Source organism: Rhinoderma darwinii, chromosome 4, assembly GCF_050947455.1.
Source record: "Rhinoderma darwinii isolate aRhiDar2 chromosome 4, aRhiDar2.hap1, whole genome shotgun sequence".
Taxonomy (NCBI): Eukaryota; Metazoa; Chordata; class Amphibia; order Anura; family Rhinodermatidae; genus Rhinoderma; species Rhinoderma darwinii.
Window position 1 is genome coordinate 245529999 of NC_134690.1, and position 17801 is coordinate 245547799.

The following is a 17801-nucleotide window of genomic DNA, read 5'->3' on the forward strand; positions in this document are numbered from 1 at the left end:
GAAGCAGTGTAGCATGCGAGCTATGCTGTTTCCTAACTTCCGACCATGAAGAAGAAAACAGCGTGTAAGTCCCATAGAACTGAATGGTAATCACGAGCTTCAGCCGCAACACAGAGAGGCAGAACGGGTTTTGGGGGCTCCGTTCTAGACATAGGTGCGGGTCCCAGAGGTGGGACCTGCATCTATCTGACATATCCTGTGGATATGTCATAAATGTCTCTAAAACCCTTTTTAAGTTAACTTGTGACCTGACGGACCAGCGGTCAGGTCACTTACAGGGCAGTGGGGAGGTACGCTTCACCAGCGCTCCTCAGACTGACACTCCCTCTGTTAATTGATTGGCCAGAACGGCTCACATGAGCAGCTGTGGCCAATCCATGAACAGTGGGCGTGTCATAGGCTCAGTCTAAGATGCGCTATGGGGGACGGACTGCAGAGTAAGACAGGAGGGCACCGCAGCGGGTCAGGTAAGTAAATTTCTAATGTAATGTACTGTTTTAAATTGTATCCGCGTCCTTAGGAAGTGGGTGCAATTGAAAGCGGCAGTGAGGCAAAGGATCCATCAGTTCCCTTCCTCATCATTTGCCGTTCTTCCGCTGTAGCAGGCCTGATCAGAAAAGAACGTGCCTGCATCAACGGAAACTTTATTCCTGAGCCCGCCGACGCTAGTAACTTCTAGCGCGGGGACTGCTTTCAATCTGAAGGAGTTCCCGCACTAGGCTTATAGTGGTGCACACACCGGAGATTCGCCAAAATTCTGGTGCATTTCGGTGATCCTGCACCACTTACAAGGCTCAGTAAACTAAGCAGTGACAGTTCTAAGCTATTATTGGTTAGTTTACATCACATGGTCCCATACTTTTAAAAGTAGGCCAATGAACTGAGGTAACCTGGGACCATGTGATATAAACTGACCAATGACAGCTCAGAGCTGTCACTGCTTAGTTAACTGTCACAGACCTAGAAAGGTAAGTATGATAATGGTTTTGCTTTTTTTTTTACTTATTAGTGTTACTAGTGTCTTTTGTGTGTTGTTTTACAAGTTCAGTTGGACAATGTCGGATTCGAGGGCTACTTCGATGATGGCGTTTTTAGTTTCAATAAATTGGTTAACGAGGGTTGTGTGTGGGGGGTTTTATTTCAATAAAATATTTTTCTGTGTGTCTGTGTTTATTTTAACTTTATTACTACTGCCTTAGTAATGGTGGAGGTCTGATTGACAGTGTCTACTACTAAGGCAGGGCTTAGTGTTAGCCGGTGAACAGGCTAGCACTAACCCCCCTTTATTAACCCGGTACCCACTGCCACCAGGAAAACCCGGGTACAATCCAGTACCCGACCATCTGCAGTGATGGTCTGCTACTGGGGTGACTGCAGGCTGGTATTATTAGGCTGAGAAAGCCCAAAAACAATGGGCCTGGTAATGCTAGGCTGCTGCTGCTATGTTGTACCTGGCTGGTTATGAAAAATGGGACCCCACGTCGTTTTTCTTTTTTTTTAAATAATTGAAGAAAACAACAAGCCCCCCCCCCCCCCCCATTTTTTATAACCATTCGAGTCAGTGCCGTAGTGAGACCGTTAGAATGGATTTGCTGTATGGAGGACCTCCCTATAACAACCACAGTCTATACTGAGAACATGAACCTCCCTATAACACCACAGTTTATACTGAGACCATGAACCTCCATATAACAATTACAGTCTATACTGAGACCATGAACCTCCATATAACAACTACAGTCTATACTGAGACCATGAACCTCCCTATAACAACTACAGTTTATTCTGAGACCATGAACCTCCCTATAACAACTAGTTTATTCTGAGACCATGAACCTCCCTATAACAACTACAGTCTATACTGAGAACATAAACCTCCATAAAACAATTACAGTTTATACTGAGACCATGAACCACTTGTGGGGGGTTTCCACTGTTTTGTCCCCTCAGGGGCTTTGTAAATGTGACATAGCCTCCGCAAACCATTCGTGCTAAATTTGAGCTCCAAAAGCCAAATAGCGCTCTTTCCCTTCTAAGTCCTGCCGTGTGTCCAAACAGCCGTTTATTACCACATATGGGGTATTGTTTTACTCGGGAGAAATTATTTTACAAATGTTGTGGTGCTTTTTCTCCTTTAGTCCTTGTGGAAATGAGAAAAACGTAGCTAAACCTAAATTTTCTTTGAAAAAATGTAGATTTTCATTTTCACGCCCTACTTCCAATAATTTCTGCAAAAAACCTGTGTGGTCAAAATGCTCACTATACCTCTAGATAATTTCCTCAATGGGTGTAGTTTCCAAAATGGGGTCACTTGTGGGGGGGTTTCCACTAAGAGCCCTTCAAACCTAACATGGTGCCTAAACCCTGGCACACGCCTCAATCCCGCTTTCTTCAGCGGTGCTTGAGATGTGCCGAACGACTGTGGAGAAAATCGCATTTGGATGCAGATTTCCTCCATTACAAATTTATGCTCAAAACTTACAACTCTGCCCTTCACCGCGCCAAACAAGTCTACTTCACTTCTCTCATCTCCACACTATCTAATAATCCAAAACGCCTCTTTGATACTTTTCACTCCCTCCTTAGTCCTAAAGTGCAGACGCCAATCACAGATCTCAGTGCTGAAGACCTGGCCAATTATTTTAAAGTTAAAATTGACAACATCCGCCATGATATTATCTCCCAGTCCCCTAGTAACATCGATCCCCTTCCCCCCCGCTCCCCCTCTTCTTCACTCTCAGCATTTGACCCAATAACTGAAGAAGAAGTCTCGAGGCTCCTCTCTTCTTCTCGTCCTACTACCTGCCCTAGTGATCCTGTCCCCTCACACCTCCTCCAGTCCCTCTCCCCACCTGTCACTGGTCACCTCACTAAAATATTTAACCTCTCTCTTTCCTCTGGTATCTTTCCCTCCGCTTTTAAACATGCCATTATAAACCTATTATTGAAAAAACCAACTCTTGACCCATCCAGCGCTGCCAACTACCGACCAGTCTCTAATCTGCCCTTCATCTCCAAACTCCTGGAACGCTTGGTCTACTCTCGCCTTATCCGCTATCTCTCTGCTAACTCCATTCTTGACCCCTTACAATCTGGTTTCCGCACTCTACACTCCACTGAAACTGCCCTTACTAAAGTCTCAAATGATCTCTTGGCGGCTAAATCGGATGGTAAATCCTCTCTCCTGATTCTTTTGGATCTCTCTGCAGCCTTTGACACTGTAGACCACAAACTCCTACTTAACATGATCCACTCTATTGGCCTCAAGGACGCGGCTCTCTCTTGGATTTCCTCCTATCTCTCTGACCGCTCATTCAGTGTGTCATTTGCTGGTTCCACTTCTTCTCCTCTTCCCCTTGATATCGGGGTTCCTCAGGGATCAGTCCTAGGTCCGCTGCTCTTTTCTCTCTACACAGCTCCTATTGGACAAACCATCAGCAGATTTGGCTTCCAGTACCATCTCTACGCTGATGACACCCAATTATATACCTCTTCCCGTGATATCACCCCGGATCTAATACAGAACACCAGTGATTGTCTGTCCGCTGTCTCTAACATCATGTCCTCTCTCTATCTGAAACTGAATCTTTCTAAAACTGAGCTCCTTGTGTTCCCACCATCTACTTACCTCCCTAAACCTGATGTCTCCATCTCTGTGTGTGGCACTATCATAACTCCTAAGCAGCACGCCCGCTGTCTCTGGGTTATTTTTGACTCAGATCTTTCCTTTACTCCTCACATACAATCACTTTCACGCTCCTGTCATTTTCACCTCAAAAACATCTCCAGAATCCGCTCTTTTCTTACGGAGGAAACTGCCAAAACTCTCATTGTTGCTCTGATTCACTCTCGTCTTGACTACTGTAACTCATTACTAGTCGGTCTTCCCCTAACTAAACTCTCCCCTCTCCAATCTATCCTCAATGCAGCAGCCAGGCTCATCTTTATGACCAACCGCTACACCAACGCCTCTAATCTGTGCCAGTCACTGCACTGGTTGCCCATCCCCTTCCGAATAAAATTCAAACTTATTACTCTCACCCACAAAGCTCTCCACAGTGCTGCACCTCCTTACATCTCCTCCCTCATCTCTGTCTACCACCCTACTCGGGCTCTACGTTCTGCCAACGACCTTAGATTAAAATCCTCCATAATCCGAACCTCCCACTCCCGTCTCCAGGATTTCTCTCGTGCTGCACCAGTCCTCTGGAATGTGCTACCCCAGACAATCAGATTAATTCCCAATATCCACAGTTTTAAACGTGCCCTGAAAACACATCTATTTAGACAGGCCTATAACATTCCCTAATCTGACTCCTTTCCATGGCCCTCCATTTAGATTAGTCATCAGAATAAGATTCCCTCACACTCCTTCTCTTCATGTCCGTCATACACGGATACTGGCTGGTGACCGGCTCATGCAGCTTTATGTTACCACCGCATGTGTATAAAAATGACCGGACCATTGTACAGAACAAACACGGTTACACTTTGTGTCTCCCTTATTTCCCCATAGATTGTAAGCTCTTGCGAGCAGGGTCCTCACTCCCCAGATTTGAATTGTAAATGAACTTTGTCACTATGTAATGTCTGATATTGTTTTTTTCATTTCCCCTCTAAATTGTAAAGTGCTGCGTAATATGTTGGCGCTATATAAATAAAGATTATTATTATTATTATTATTATTAAAATATATTCTAATAAAAAGGCCCAAAAATCCACTAAATGCTCCTTTGCTTCTGATGCCGGTGCTTCAGTCCAGTAGCACGCTAGGGCCACATGTTGGATATTTCCTAAAACGGCAGAATCTGGGCAAAAAATATTGAGTACTAGTAGCAAGGAAAAAGGGAAATGGGAGGAAACCTCCAGCTCACCAGCTTCACACTCCTGTGTCTGATATCGCCCGGATCAGCCGCGACGGCACACGGCAGGAAACTGTAGCAAAAAGAAGGAATGATCCAGCGATGTGTGATAAAGGTGGGGGAAACTCTGTTCCCACTTTATTGAAAAAATCAAATAACGATGGATAACACGAAATAACGAACAACACCAGGAGGGTGACAAGGTGGTGGAATTGGCACGATATGAAGCCTACGCGTTTCAAGCACTTGAAGTGCTCTTACTCATGGCTCGTAAGAGCACTTCAAGTGCTTGAAACGCGTAGGCTTCATATCGTGCCAATTCCACCACCTTGTCACCCTCCTGGTGTTGTTCGTTATTTCGTGTTATCCATCGTTATTTGATTTTTTCAATAAAGTGGGAACAGAGTTTCCCCCACCTTTATCACACATCGCTGGATCATTCCTTCTTTTTGCTACAAAAAATATTGAGTTGCATTTCTCTGGTAAAACTTTCTGTATTGCTAATTTTTTTTTATAAAAAAATTAATTTCTGCAAAAACAAATGAAATTTGTACATTTCACCTCTACTTTGCTTTAATTCCTGTAAAACGTCTAAAGGGTTTAGAAACTTTGAATACTTTGAGGAGTGAAGTTTCTAAAATGTGGTGACTTATTGGGGGTTTCTAATATATAATGCCGTCAAAGCCACTTCACAACTAAACTGGTCCCTAAGTTCTAAGCCTTGTACCATCCTAAAAAAATAAAAGAATGTTCAAAAAAGGATGCCAATCTAAAGCAGATATATGGGGGATGCAACAATTTTGTGTGGTATATCTGCCTGGTCTTGCAAGCAGATACATTTAAATTTAGAAAAATGCTCATTTTTGCAATTTTTCGCTAAATTTTGGTGTTTTTCACAATTAAATACTGAATGTATCGAGCAAATTTTGCCAGTAACATAAAGTACAATGTGTCACGAGAATATCAGAATCGCTTGGATAGGTAAAAGCATTCATAAGTTATTACCACATAAAGTGAAACCTGTCAGATGTGAAAAATGAGGCTCTGTCAGGAAGGTCAAAAGTGGCCAAAGAGGGAAGGGGTTAAATATGAATTTCTGCAAAAATGTTTTTTAATTCTTGTGAAACGCCTAAACAGTTAATAAACTTTCCAAATGCTGTTTTGAATACGTTGAGGGTGCAGTTTTTAAAATAGGGTGACTTATTGGGATTTGTATTGTATTGGCTCCTCAAAGCCACTTCACAACTTAACTGGTCCCTGAAAAAAAAAAAAAGGCTTTTGAAATTTTCTTGAATATGTGAGAAATTGCTGCTAAAGTTCTAAGCCTTGTAACATCCTAGAAAAATAAAAATATGTTCGAAAAAATTATGCAAACAAAGTAGACAAATGGGGGATGTGAACTAGTCACTATTTTGTATGCTATAACTATCTGTCTTAAAAGCAGATACATGTACATTTAGAAAAGCGCTAATTTTTGCACATTTTCTCCAAATTTTGGTGTTTTTCACAAATGTTGAATTTATCGACCACATTTTCTCACTAACATAAAGTACAATGTGTCACGAGAAAACAATCTGAGAATCGTTTGGATAGGTAAAAGCATTCCAAAGCTATTACCACATAAAGTGACACATCAGATTTGAAAAAACAGGCTGTGTCCTGAAAGGGTTAATTAAACCATAATTAAAAAAAGTTTATGAAAAAAATTATAATCATAAACATTGCTATAATGGCAGCAGAAATTGTCTACAGATATAAATGTAAGATGTATGGGTGACATGTTGTGCAGCACTATCTATAATGCGGCAGCTGCGACTGAGCTCCAGGACCCTCCCTGAGGAGACCCCACTCTAACCGCTCCTATACTCAGTCTACTAGAATGGAGTTTCTATAGGGAGCTCCTGTCGGCAACTCTATTCTAGTCAGTTCAGCAGTGACCGGTCTAGATTGGAGTTGTTCCGAGCAAGTCCGTCCCCCAGCAAGTCCAATGTAGTCACCTCACTAGTGACCCGTCTAGAATGGAGTTGCTATAGGAAGGCCCAACTCCATTGTAGACGCAACCATCAACTAACAGCCGCTCTGTAGCGCTGGTCATACTTAGCATATATCTCCTACTTCCGCCTAGTGAGACGGTAACATGACGACCTATCCCAGCTATTGTTTTACAAGGCTCACAGCAATCCCCAGCTGCTATTGGCTGAACACCACAGAGACAGATGATTGGCTGGGAGTGGCTGCTGGGCGTTAACGGGAAGTGATGTGAATAGATTAGTTCATCCGTTTTCTTCCGGGGCGCAGGTCCGTCACAGCGATTCACAACGGGTAGTACCGGGTCACACGGTACACCGGGAAGGTATGTGACGTCATCCTATGTCCATTACACCGACGTGTTGTTTCCCGCCTATGGTGTGTTGTCATTACGTGAGCATGATTCTAGAGCTCTGTGTTTACGTCATTGTGGCAGACAGAGCCAGTACTGACTGACTGACCAATGACAGACGTTAACTAATATGGACCATGTCAGGCTTCCCTCCGTGTACAACGTACGTATATACAGGATAGGCAGCTGGTCTGCGTTTTCTCCCTGTATATAGATGACCGGGTAATGGCAGACTGCTGTCTTCAGTGTTGTGGCTGGCCTGTGCTATGTAATGTATACGCTGAATATCATGTAATATGTATTGTTTCCATTGTTGCCCTCAGCTCTCTTAGGATTTCCTGCTCTATTCATTATTCATGTTTGTCTGTTCTGTGACCTCTCGGCTTGTGACGCTTCATAGCACTTCCTATTCCTAGGGGTATGTTCACACGTACAATAAAAAAAACGACTGAAAATTACAGAGCTGTTTTAAAGGGAAAACGGCCTCTGATTTTCAGGCATTTTTTAGAGGTGTTTTTCATCGTGTCAGTGGAAAAACACGCCTCGAGTGACACGCTCCCATTTATGCGGCATCTTTTTATGTGCCATTTTTTTAAAACCGCAGCGTGAAAATACAACTCGTCTGAACTAAATGCTGTATTTCCCATTGATTTCAATGGGAAGCTGTTTGAAGGCGTTTCGCTAGTGTTTTTCAAGGCGTATTTACACTTCGAAATACGCCTGAAAACCGTGTGTGAACATAGCCGAACTCTGCTGCCGATGGAGCCACATTCACTGGGCTGGAGCAAATCTGGTGAAAATGATTTTATATACCATAGAAGCTAAAAAGATCATATTGTAATCCCAGTCTGCCATTGATTTCAAAAGGAAAAGTTCAATATAAACTTTTATATAAGTTATTATTTATTAACTTATTTTTGTGTGTGTTTTTGGATCCTCATCTCTGTCCTAGGATGACTGTTATAAATGACTACCTTTACCTACAGCCTAGGGATATTGTGCATTCATTATGAAGTTCTCTGAAATGATCACCCCAAGTTTATTTTCTCAGTGGTTAAAACTTGTACCTCCAAGATATTTAGATTCTTTATCAAATCTTTCTTAATATTACAGATTTCTCCGAAACATCAGTTTTATTACGCACATTTGCATAATAAATAAAAAAAATAGTTCTTAATTTGCGGAATCACCCTGCTGACTTGTCTACTTTTAAAATTACTACAAGTTATCACCTATCCTGTGTATAGGTGATAAGTAATAGATCGGTGGGGGTCCGACCGCTGGGACCAATCACCAGAACGGGTGTCACTTGCAACCCAACCGCAATCCCGCTGCCAGGAGGAGCTGAAAGTTGCATTTGCCCTACCGCTTTATTCAGTCTGTCACTGATGGAAACTGCAGCGCGCACCAGTAGATGGGGTTCCCTGTTCTGGTGATTGTTGGTGGTCCTAGCACTTGGGCCCCAATCGATCTAGCATTTTTCATCTAGGTAAAAACAGATTAAAGGCTGGAATACCCCTTTAAGTGCGTTTGTGGCAGCGAAAACAAAGCAAAATCACCTTCATCAACTGTTTGAGGAAGCCCCTCGGTGAAGCGAGTATAAACCATATTCTATCTGTTTCTAGGAAAGCTGGGTGACTACTAATTTGGCCACCGTTGGGAAGAGTGGGCTAACCTTTGGAGACCCTCAAGCGCCCCGTCCCCTTTTATTGTTTACATAGTTTCATACTTCTAGTAGCAGCTGTGCCCAGTATTACAGCTCAGTCTCAGTCACTTGAATGGGACCAAGCTGTCCTGTGCTGTAATATCCGGCACAGCCGCTGCAAAAAGTACAGAGCTGTGCCTGGTAAACATTGAATGGGCGGCAGCTGATCGGTTGGGGTGCCAAGAGTCGGACTCTGACTCATCTAATATTACCTGAGGATGGGCCTCTTCAAACCTCCCGCAGGAGGTTGTCACCCAGGTTTTTTATTTGTCTAGTTATATAGGAGAGCAATTCTGATCGATGGAATAATATTTTTGAATCGCTGTATATGTAAGTGGATGTGCCATGCTGATGGACTCTGGTAGGTAGCATTAGATCACTGTATATGTAAATTGTAAAAATCTGAATTGTTACCCTACTGATCTGGTATACAGACCCTGTTCTAGCCCGTGTCAACCAGATATATTAAAAATTAAAACCATCAGTGCAATTGCAGCAGAGCACTCTACAACCCCTCAGCGGTTTTCTTCAACAGGCAGTCATGCTTCCGCAATGCACCCTCTGCTGGCATATGGCTTCGTACCAACCGCCTATTACTGGTTGCTGTATGTAGCTTCCTGCACCGGTCTCTATATACAGTCCGATATAGGAGTGGCACAAAGTCATTAGGACAGCCGCTGTTTGGTTTTTGGTTCTGTGACTGCACTGTGGAAGCAGCCGGCTGCCCGAATGAATAAAAAGCAGGGAGCCGTGGCGAGTTGGTGACAGGCTTTTGGCCTTCTGTGCAGTAAGAGATGGTGGAAAGCTTGATTTAAGCCCAGACAAGCCTCGCCTTTCCACTATACTGAAGACCTGAGTAACATGAGGTAGCCTGCCTGACAACCCCACTGAAAAGGCAGTGCATGTATCCCGATCAACCAGACATGACTCCGCTCAGAGCAGAATTAGGGAAATATGGCAGCGGTAAATCCATCACTCTTCATCTGTATGGTATTAATTAATTTTATATTTGAATAATAAATTTAGGTTAAGAAACTTAATACCGTTATAAACTAGTCCATTTTTATACTTTATTGTATGTCCCCTCATCTGCCTATACAGCGGCAGACCGTCCTTACTGGATTCTGTTACAGCATGTGCCTCCTTGACCTGTTGTATACTCCAAGCATCGCTTATAGGGAAGATTACCTCCATAATACAGCCTGCGATGGATCATTCCACAACCTTTCATGCTAATCCACCTTTGTGTAAAATTGGTCACACGAAGGTACAGTATGGGCCCATAGAATTCTATATGCAAATCTGTACAACTCGGAGCTGTAATAAGACCATGTATTTGAGCCTGTTTGGTTACATTGGTATAGTTCATTGACTCATACCTTTGCTGCACGCTACCTGGTCGGGGTCAGGACACTCCCTTCTCAGAATTACGATGAGAGCCTTTTTCAATTTTTGAGACCTCATGCACACGAAAGAACCTTGTACACGGAGCCTGTACAGAGGGGCATGGAGTCCCTGCAGCTTCCAACTACAGAGCTGTTGGCGCTCCATGTGTAAACAGGGCAGCGATCAGCAGATGAACGAGTAAACGCCAGATCATCTGCTGGTCGTATCTTTTTTAAAAAGTGAAATATCGCTGTCGGCAGCACCTCTCCCTGTCTAAACAGGGAGACGCGCTGCCGACATGATAACTTATGGGGACGAGCGATCAAAATAACGACCGCTCGTGTCCATACATAGCTCCATGTGACAGGAGCAAACGAGTGCCGATCAACGATGTCTCGATCAGCGCTCACTGCAGCGGCCCAATATCGGCAGGTGTAAAAGGCCCTTAAAGTGATTTGTCCACCCATTTTAACTTGTGCACCCTAAAAAAAAAATATACACTAAAATTGGTGCATCTTTTAGCTTGTATGGAAAAAAAATAGATAGATTTGGGCATCCTTTAGAAACGAATTGAAATGAATAGTAACCATTGAGAGATCCTTTCTTTGTGAGACGTTTAGTTAATGAATATCTAATAGATCTATGCCAGGTTATGACTACCCCTTTCATCTTCTGTCTGCGATGTCATTGTGAATGCTGGTTCTAAACTGAACCAAAAACAACCATTGTCTTCATAATATTGTATAGCAAAAATATTTCTCTCAAAGAAATGCCTGAACTATGCTACATATAGTGAGTTTAAAGAAAATGTCTTGATGATGTTTTTCATTGATATTTGGCTCATTTGGAGGTTGAAATGTCTTTCAAAATATTTTGTGAATAAGCAGAATGAAGTGAAATTCAAAAAATGAAAATTCAGCTTTTGACCAGTCCCATAGACCTCTTACCTGAATGGTACTATTTTGGGACATACCTAGTGTCTTCTGCTGGGCCGGAGCTGAAGCCTAGCGTCTACCACAACCGAGTAGCACTGGCATAATCCACTAGGCATGAGTCAAAAACGTTTTCTTTTTTTTTTGTTTTATAGGGGTTGATGTACTTTGGTGTTGCCTAACGTAAATTTTTCTGTTTTTGCATGGATATATTTTAACTGGTATTAACCAATCGAACTGCAAAATGTTGTTTTTATTATGGTCATTGTAACAAGAATTATTTGTAATTTTTTTTGTAATTAAAAAGCTGTTTACAATATTCTCTTTTCTCACAAAATAGGATGGCTGGTTGTGGTGAAATCTCCCACACTGCAAACATGTTGCCCTCAAATAAGAAGCTCGGAGAAGCTTGCTCTACTGGAGCTCCAAGCCTTGCGGTCCCTGAATGTGCTATATGCCTACAAACCTGTGTACACCCCGTCAGTCTCCCTTGCAAGCATATTTTCTGTTTCCTGTGTGTGAAAGGAGCTTCGTGGCTTGGAAGGCGTTGTGCTCTTTGTAGACAAGAGATCCCCGAGGACTTCCTAGACAAACCAACTTTACTGTCGCCTGAAGAACTAAAGTCTGCTAGCAGAGGAAATGGGGAGTATGCCTGGTACTATGAAGGAAGAAATGGTTGGTGGCAGTATGACGAGAGGACGAGCAGAGAGCTTGAAGACGCCTTCACTAAAGGCAAAAAGAATACCGAGATGCTTATCGCTGGCTTTCTTTATGTAGCCGACTTAGAGAACATGGTACAGTACAGACGAAATGAGCATGGACGACGTAGGAAGATGAAAAGGGATATTGTGGACATACCGAAAAAAGGTGTGGCTGGCTTAAGACTAGACTGTGATGCTGCTAATGTAAGTCCTGCAAGGGAAAGCTCAGCAGATGGTGCAGACAACATTGCAACACTTGGAGCTTCATCAGCCCCAACTGCTGTTTTACCGGTCATCCCTCACATAGTTATTGGTAACCAGACTGCAAATCCCACCCTTCCACAAACTGATGGCAACACTTCAATTGATGATGCATTCTCCCAACTACAGATCGGAGGAGATCAAGCAGCAGATAGAAATAACATTGGGGAAGGTGAGGAAGGACTGCCACAGCCTGCGAGTAGAGTGCCACCCACTGATGCCATGTCAGATGACCCTGAATCAGATGACAACAGCAGCCAGGGGATTCAACAGAATGTATTTCTTCAGCAGAGACACGTGGTAATAGGGGCTTCCGGGCCGCCACCAGACCGTCCAGCTGCAGCTAATGGCACCCAGATTACCATTGTAAGGTCTAGAAGGCCTGATGGACAGTGCACGGTGACAGAGGTCTAAGTAATGGAGAGAGTTCTTCTAATGAGCCATGTGAGATGTCACTGCTTTAGAATGGAGCTTAGATAGCAATGAAAATACTGAACCCTAACATAACCTGTATCTTGATTTATTTCAGTTTTACGCTGGAAGGGCTATTTATAAGTAGATAACTGAAGAGACTGAGGTGGTAGAACGTGAGTGCTGAATTGGCCTGCAGCGTTCTACATTGTATTTTGATAGTGGAGTTAAACTAGAAGGTATGGATCACTTAAAAAAGTGAGTTGAAGTATTCCTTCTGGTTTATTGCCTCTTAGAAATACAGATATTGGAGGGGGAGGGGTGTGAAGTAAGGAACCATGGGAATAAAGTGGAGGTGTTCAAGTCTATGACTTTTATATGTAAAACTTCCCTATAAAATAGTGTCTTTTTTTCTTTCTGTCCTAGTCTACACTGTCTTCTGCTTTCCAGTCTCTTATTAATGTGTTTTCTACATCTCTTTACTCTGGCGATTATTGCTTAGATCCATCTGAGAATGCTGGGATATATATAGCATGTAAGTGTAAATGATTGTAATGACTGGATCAGTATCTTACCCTTTTGTCTGTATAATTAACAAATGCTCATCTAGTTACAGCTTTAGGTGCACCATGTCATGGTCATTTATATAGTCCCTGTTCCCGTGTGTGTTTTTTTTGGAAGCCGAGTGAAAGTCCTTCCTTTTTTCCTTTACAGGACCTCAGACCTATTGCTTAGGAAAAACAAAGAATATAGATGTGAACATGGACTATGAATTTGGCAGTCCATATAAGTGCTGATAAGGAGTCAATTAGACCATTACAGGACTCGGTAGTAAGAACTTCCATAGACTTAAAAATGTGCTGCTGCTGGCACCTAGCTCTTTTAATAGAGGCATCGGGATTTGTCCAGCCCTGGTTTTCGCCCACCGTGTTCCCTATAATGGGTTGATGACAACGTGCAGATTGCAGGCCTTTATTAGCAGAAGAGCGGCTTTCTTTTGCCGTTCTGTCTTTAATGTATTACACGTGTGTGTTTGGTTTGTAATTGCTTCTGGTCTTAACAAGCTACAATTGCCCTCGCTCCGCCATCTTTAATAGAATTGGACAGAACAGGCATGCGTTCCATTAAATTTGCTACAAGGAATCGTTGCGTTTCATATTAGCAGAACACCATTTCCCTACAACCATGGTAGATGCTCACTTTGTCTCTTGTAGCTTGGCATGATCCCTGACTTGTCTCTGTATGATTGAATATTATTCCCAGCAAAGCCCCAGTATATTTCAGTTAACCCTAAAAGAATGTGAGGAACCATACAAAAAGCCCAGGAGAGGAGTAAGTGTATTTAATGATTATGTAGTTGTAAGTTTGAAGTAATGTGGTTTAATAAGCAAATGGCTTTCATTTTAGAACAACCTTCCAGCAGCATATGTATAAAGAGCTAATATTGTTTTGTTGACAATTTTTACACCTTTCTCTTTTAGACTTTACTGTCCAGTCTGTATTTAGAATTTTACCCCTCTCAAGTCGTCTTGTTTTTGTTACAAGATTTGTAATTTAATAAAGATTACATTTTATCAGCTACAATATGTGACTTCCGCATTCTGCTCATTTAGACCTACATGAAAATTCCTATAATCAGGATTAAAAGCACAAAGGTATGTAAAATGGACGTGGATAGAATTCTAAAATATAGTCTAGCCTATGCCGCTATCACTGTTTTGATTAGGAGTCTCATAATCTCCTCAGACGTCTTACATTTCCATTTATCTCGCAGTTCTATGCCCGACTATCAGAATTGTTATGTTAATCTCCATGAAACTATTTTCTGCCACTTTGTTCCCAAGAGTAAAGGCCCTTTTACACTGGCCAATTATCGTGTTCCCGATAGTTTCCCTGTATGAACAGTGCAACGATAAGACGACGAACGAACAAACGCTGATTGATCAGCTGATCGTATCATTTTAAATAGTGAAAATATTATCATTTTCGGCAGAACATCTCCCTGTGTAAACAGAGTTGCTCTGGCGACCTAATATATGGGGACGAGCGATCAGGGTAACGAGTGCTCCTCCACATACTAGCTCCTTGTGAAAGGAGCAAACGAGCGACTATCAACAAACTATCGTTGATCGGCACTCGTTTACACGGCCCAGGTCGTGCCATGTAAAAGTACTTTAAACGCCGATCAACAAGACAGCTCGTGGATCGCCACTCGTTTGCTCCTTTAACACAGAGCTAATCTAGGGACGAGCACTCGTTACTCCGATCGTTTGTCCCCATACATTATCATGTTGGCAGCGCTTATCCCTGTTTACTTAGGGAGATGTGCTGCCGACAATGATAACTATGCAATCAGCCGATGAATGATCGTCTGTTCGTTCATCGGCTGATCGTTGCCCTGTTTACACCGGGCAATTATTGGGAACAAGCAATCTATGAACCTTGGTTTGCCAGATAATTGGCCCATGTAGAAGGGCCTTAAGGATGACGTTCACTTTATGCTATTAGGATTGAAATATGCAATATTTTTGTATGCAGATTAAGTTGCACTGTATGCACGCAAACACCGAATTGTAGAGGAGAGCGAGAACAGTGGGTTAGGGATATAATAAAAAGGAGTAGAAAATAAGTCTCTTGGTCTGGAATACAATGTTCAACATGTGAATGACCCTCCAGAACCAACTTTGTTAGGTTTTCTTACATTAGAAGTTTATGATATAGGATTTGGATATACCATGAATGTCAATTTTTTTTTTTCAACAAGAAGTATGGGAGATGCAGAAACAACCAAGTAGGCAGTCTGCTATTTCCATTCATCAGAATGGGTCACATCTCTGGGATCTATTTTCTTGAGGGTCAGTGTGGATCCCAGTGATTGTGAAGGGGGGTGTCCAATCGGGCATTAGTGACGTAACTAATCGATATAGAACATTCCAACTGTACTTTTAGAGCGCTAAGCGTACCAAATGCAATGTGTTTCGATTATCTTGCATTACTGCTACGTTTACTTACAAATGTGATGTTATTAGCACACATATTGATCAAATTGTGTGAGCCCACCTTCCACGACAAGGCAATCGCTTTTACATTGGATCCCTAACCTAAAAATACACCTCATCTGGACCTAAGCCTACAGAATATACTTGGGATAGGTAGGAACCAGCTGTAGGGCTTGTCCACACGTAACCGAATTGCTGCAGAAAATTTCTGCAGCAATTCCGTTGAAAGTAGCAGACTTTCCGCTGTGGCAAAAACGCACCATTTCCTGCGTATTTACCTGCAGAAAATGGTGTGTATTCTGCGTTTCTCACCATGCTAAGTTTCTCCTTGTGAAAAACGCCGCAATTCAGTCCACTTTCTGCAACAGGAATTGACAAGCTGTGGTCTGGAAAATACGCACCACAGGTCAATTTCTGCTCTGAATATTTACGCAGCGTGTGGATGAGATTTGTTAAATCTCACCCACTTTCCTCTACTGTATTCTGCGTCTTTTTCATCCTCCATTCCAGATCGAAAATAGGCTGTAATTCCGCTACATGTGGATGAGTCCCTACTCATTTAAAACGCCCTTGGGCAGAAGTGCACAATCGAGATAAAGGCAGTCACCAACCCCCACATTTACTACACTAAAGTTGTACAGCAAATCCTAAAATGACAAATATGCAGGGTGTTTTTTTTTTTATTTTTGTTTTATTAAATCAAGTAATTTTTTTTATTTTCAGTAAAAACAAAACATTTGCGATACGGCATTGCAATACATACAAAACTCCCCCATAGTATGCATGCTCATGAATACATAATATCACATAAATCAGTATCAAATACATAAAATTCAATCTGCAAATCCAGTGCACATTTTGAAAAAGAATGAACAAAATCCCCCAAGGCCAATCAGAGTAGTCTACACCTCATATATTATATACCCGACTAGTGCGGTCTAGACTGCAGCCCAGCCGCAACAGCTGACGACCTCAGGCCCCTGCTTTCCACCCATGGAGACCATATTTTATCAAATGTATGCTTAACATTTCTAGCTATGTAAAGATGTTTTTCCATGCGTGTTAACCACGTGACTTTGTTACAGAATTCCGATCACGTATGTGGTTTATCATCCAGCCAATGTTGTGCAATAAGCTTCCTAGCCACATACAGCATACGAGCAACAGCCAGATTAACATGTTTAGAAATATCTTCCACATACCCTAGGACTCATACAAACGAAGTGAAATCTACCGGTGCAGGGTGTTTTTAATTAGTTAAGCTGGTTCCTACCTACCCCGAGCTGCAGACCGTACGTTAAGAAAAGTAAAAGAGCCCTACTGGCAACACATGCGCCATCCCCGGCTAGTATGAATCATCCACCAGATAAAGGCAGGTTTCAGGCCACATGCACACATTGCAGAACTCCTCCACAAGTAAATTGACCTGCGGTGCGTATTGTAATGTCTGCAGCATGTCGATTTATCTAGCTTTTCCGTCTCAAAATTTTGTCTAATAAGTTTATAAAAATGCCCCAAATTCCGCAGCATAAAAACTGCACCAAAATGTAAAAATCGCATTAAAAAAAAAAGCTCACCATTGAGTGCAGATTTTTTTCCTGCGTAATCTGGGTTTACCTGCAGGTTGATTTCAAATTATGCAACGTGTGCATATAGCCCCACAGTAACTATCATCGCACTTATGAGCATGTAACAATCGTAACAAACAGACTAATTTCTTCCTAGAACAGAGATAATAAAAATAGAAAATAAAGCATAGGCCTTTGAGATTTGCATAAATATATTAATGGGGTTGGCTAGGTTAGAAAACATTGCCATAACAGTCTGCAGGTTGTGTCTGGTTTTGCAGCTCTGCACCATAGAAGTGGGTCCAAACTCTAATACCACGAACAGCCTATGACCATGTGGGGCGCTGTTTTTGGAAGAAAGCAGCTACATTTTTTTTAATCTTGCACATTCCGCACAGACGATCAGCCTGTGAAAGCCCAGGTTGCTTTGATAGCGGCTTTCAGCTCGTCTGCATTGTTGGGTCTGGTGTCTCATCTTCCTCTTAACAATACCCTATAGATTCTCTTTGGGGTTTAGGTCAGGCGAGTTTGCCGGCCAATCAAGCACAGTGATACTGTGGTTAATAAACCAGGTATTGGTACTTTTGGCAGTGTGG

The 17801-nt window shown here is 42.3% G+C and overlaps 1 protein-coding gene across 2 annotated transcripts; it reads left to right on the top strand.

Annotated features, from left to right (window-relative positions):
* Window positions 1-7098: 7098 nt before the first annotated feature.
* On the top strand, window positions 7099-14214 carry RNF146 (ring finger protein 146). 2 transcript variants are annotated; one of them, XM_075862341.1, is made up of 2 exons: window positions 7099-7215; window positions 11606-14214. In XM_075862341.1, exon 2 carries the CDS (start codon window positions 11607-11609, stop codon window positions 12639-12641), a length of 1035 nt encoding a protein of 344 aa, XP_075718456.1. In that variant the 5' UTR covers window positions 7099-7215; window position 11606; the 3' UTR covers window positions 12642-14214. The 2 variants fall into 2 exon arrangements, with proteins under 2 accessions (XP_075718456.1, XP_075718455.1); XM_075862340.1 differs by lacking the exon at window positions 7099-7215 and adding an exon at window positions 7304-7405.
* Window positions 14215-17801: the final 3587 nt, after the last annotated feature.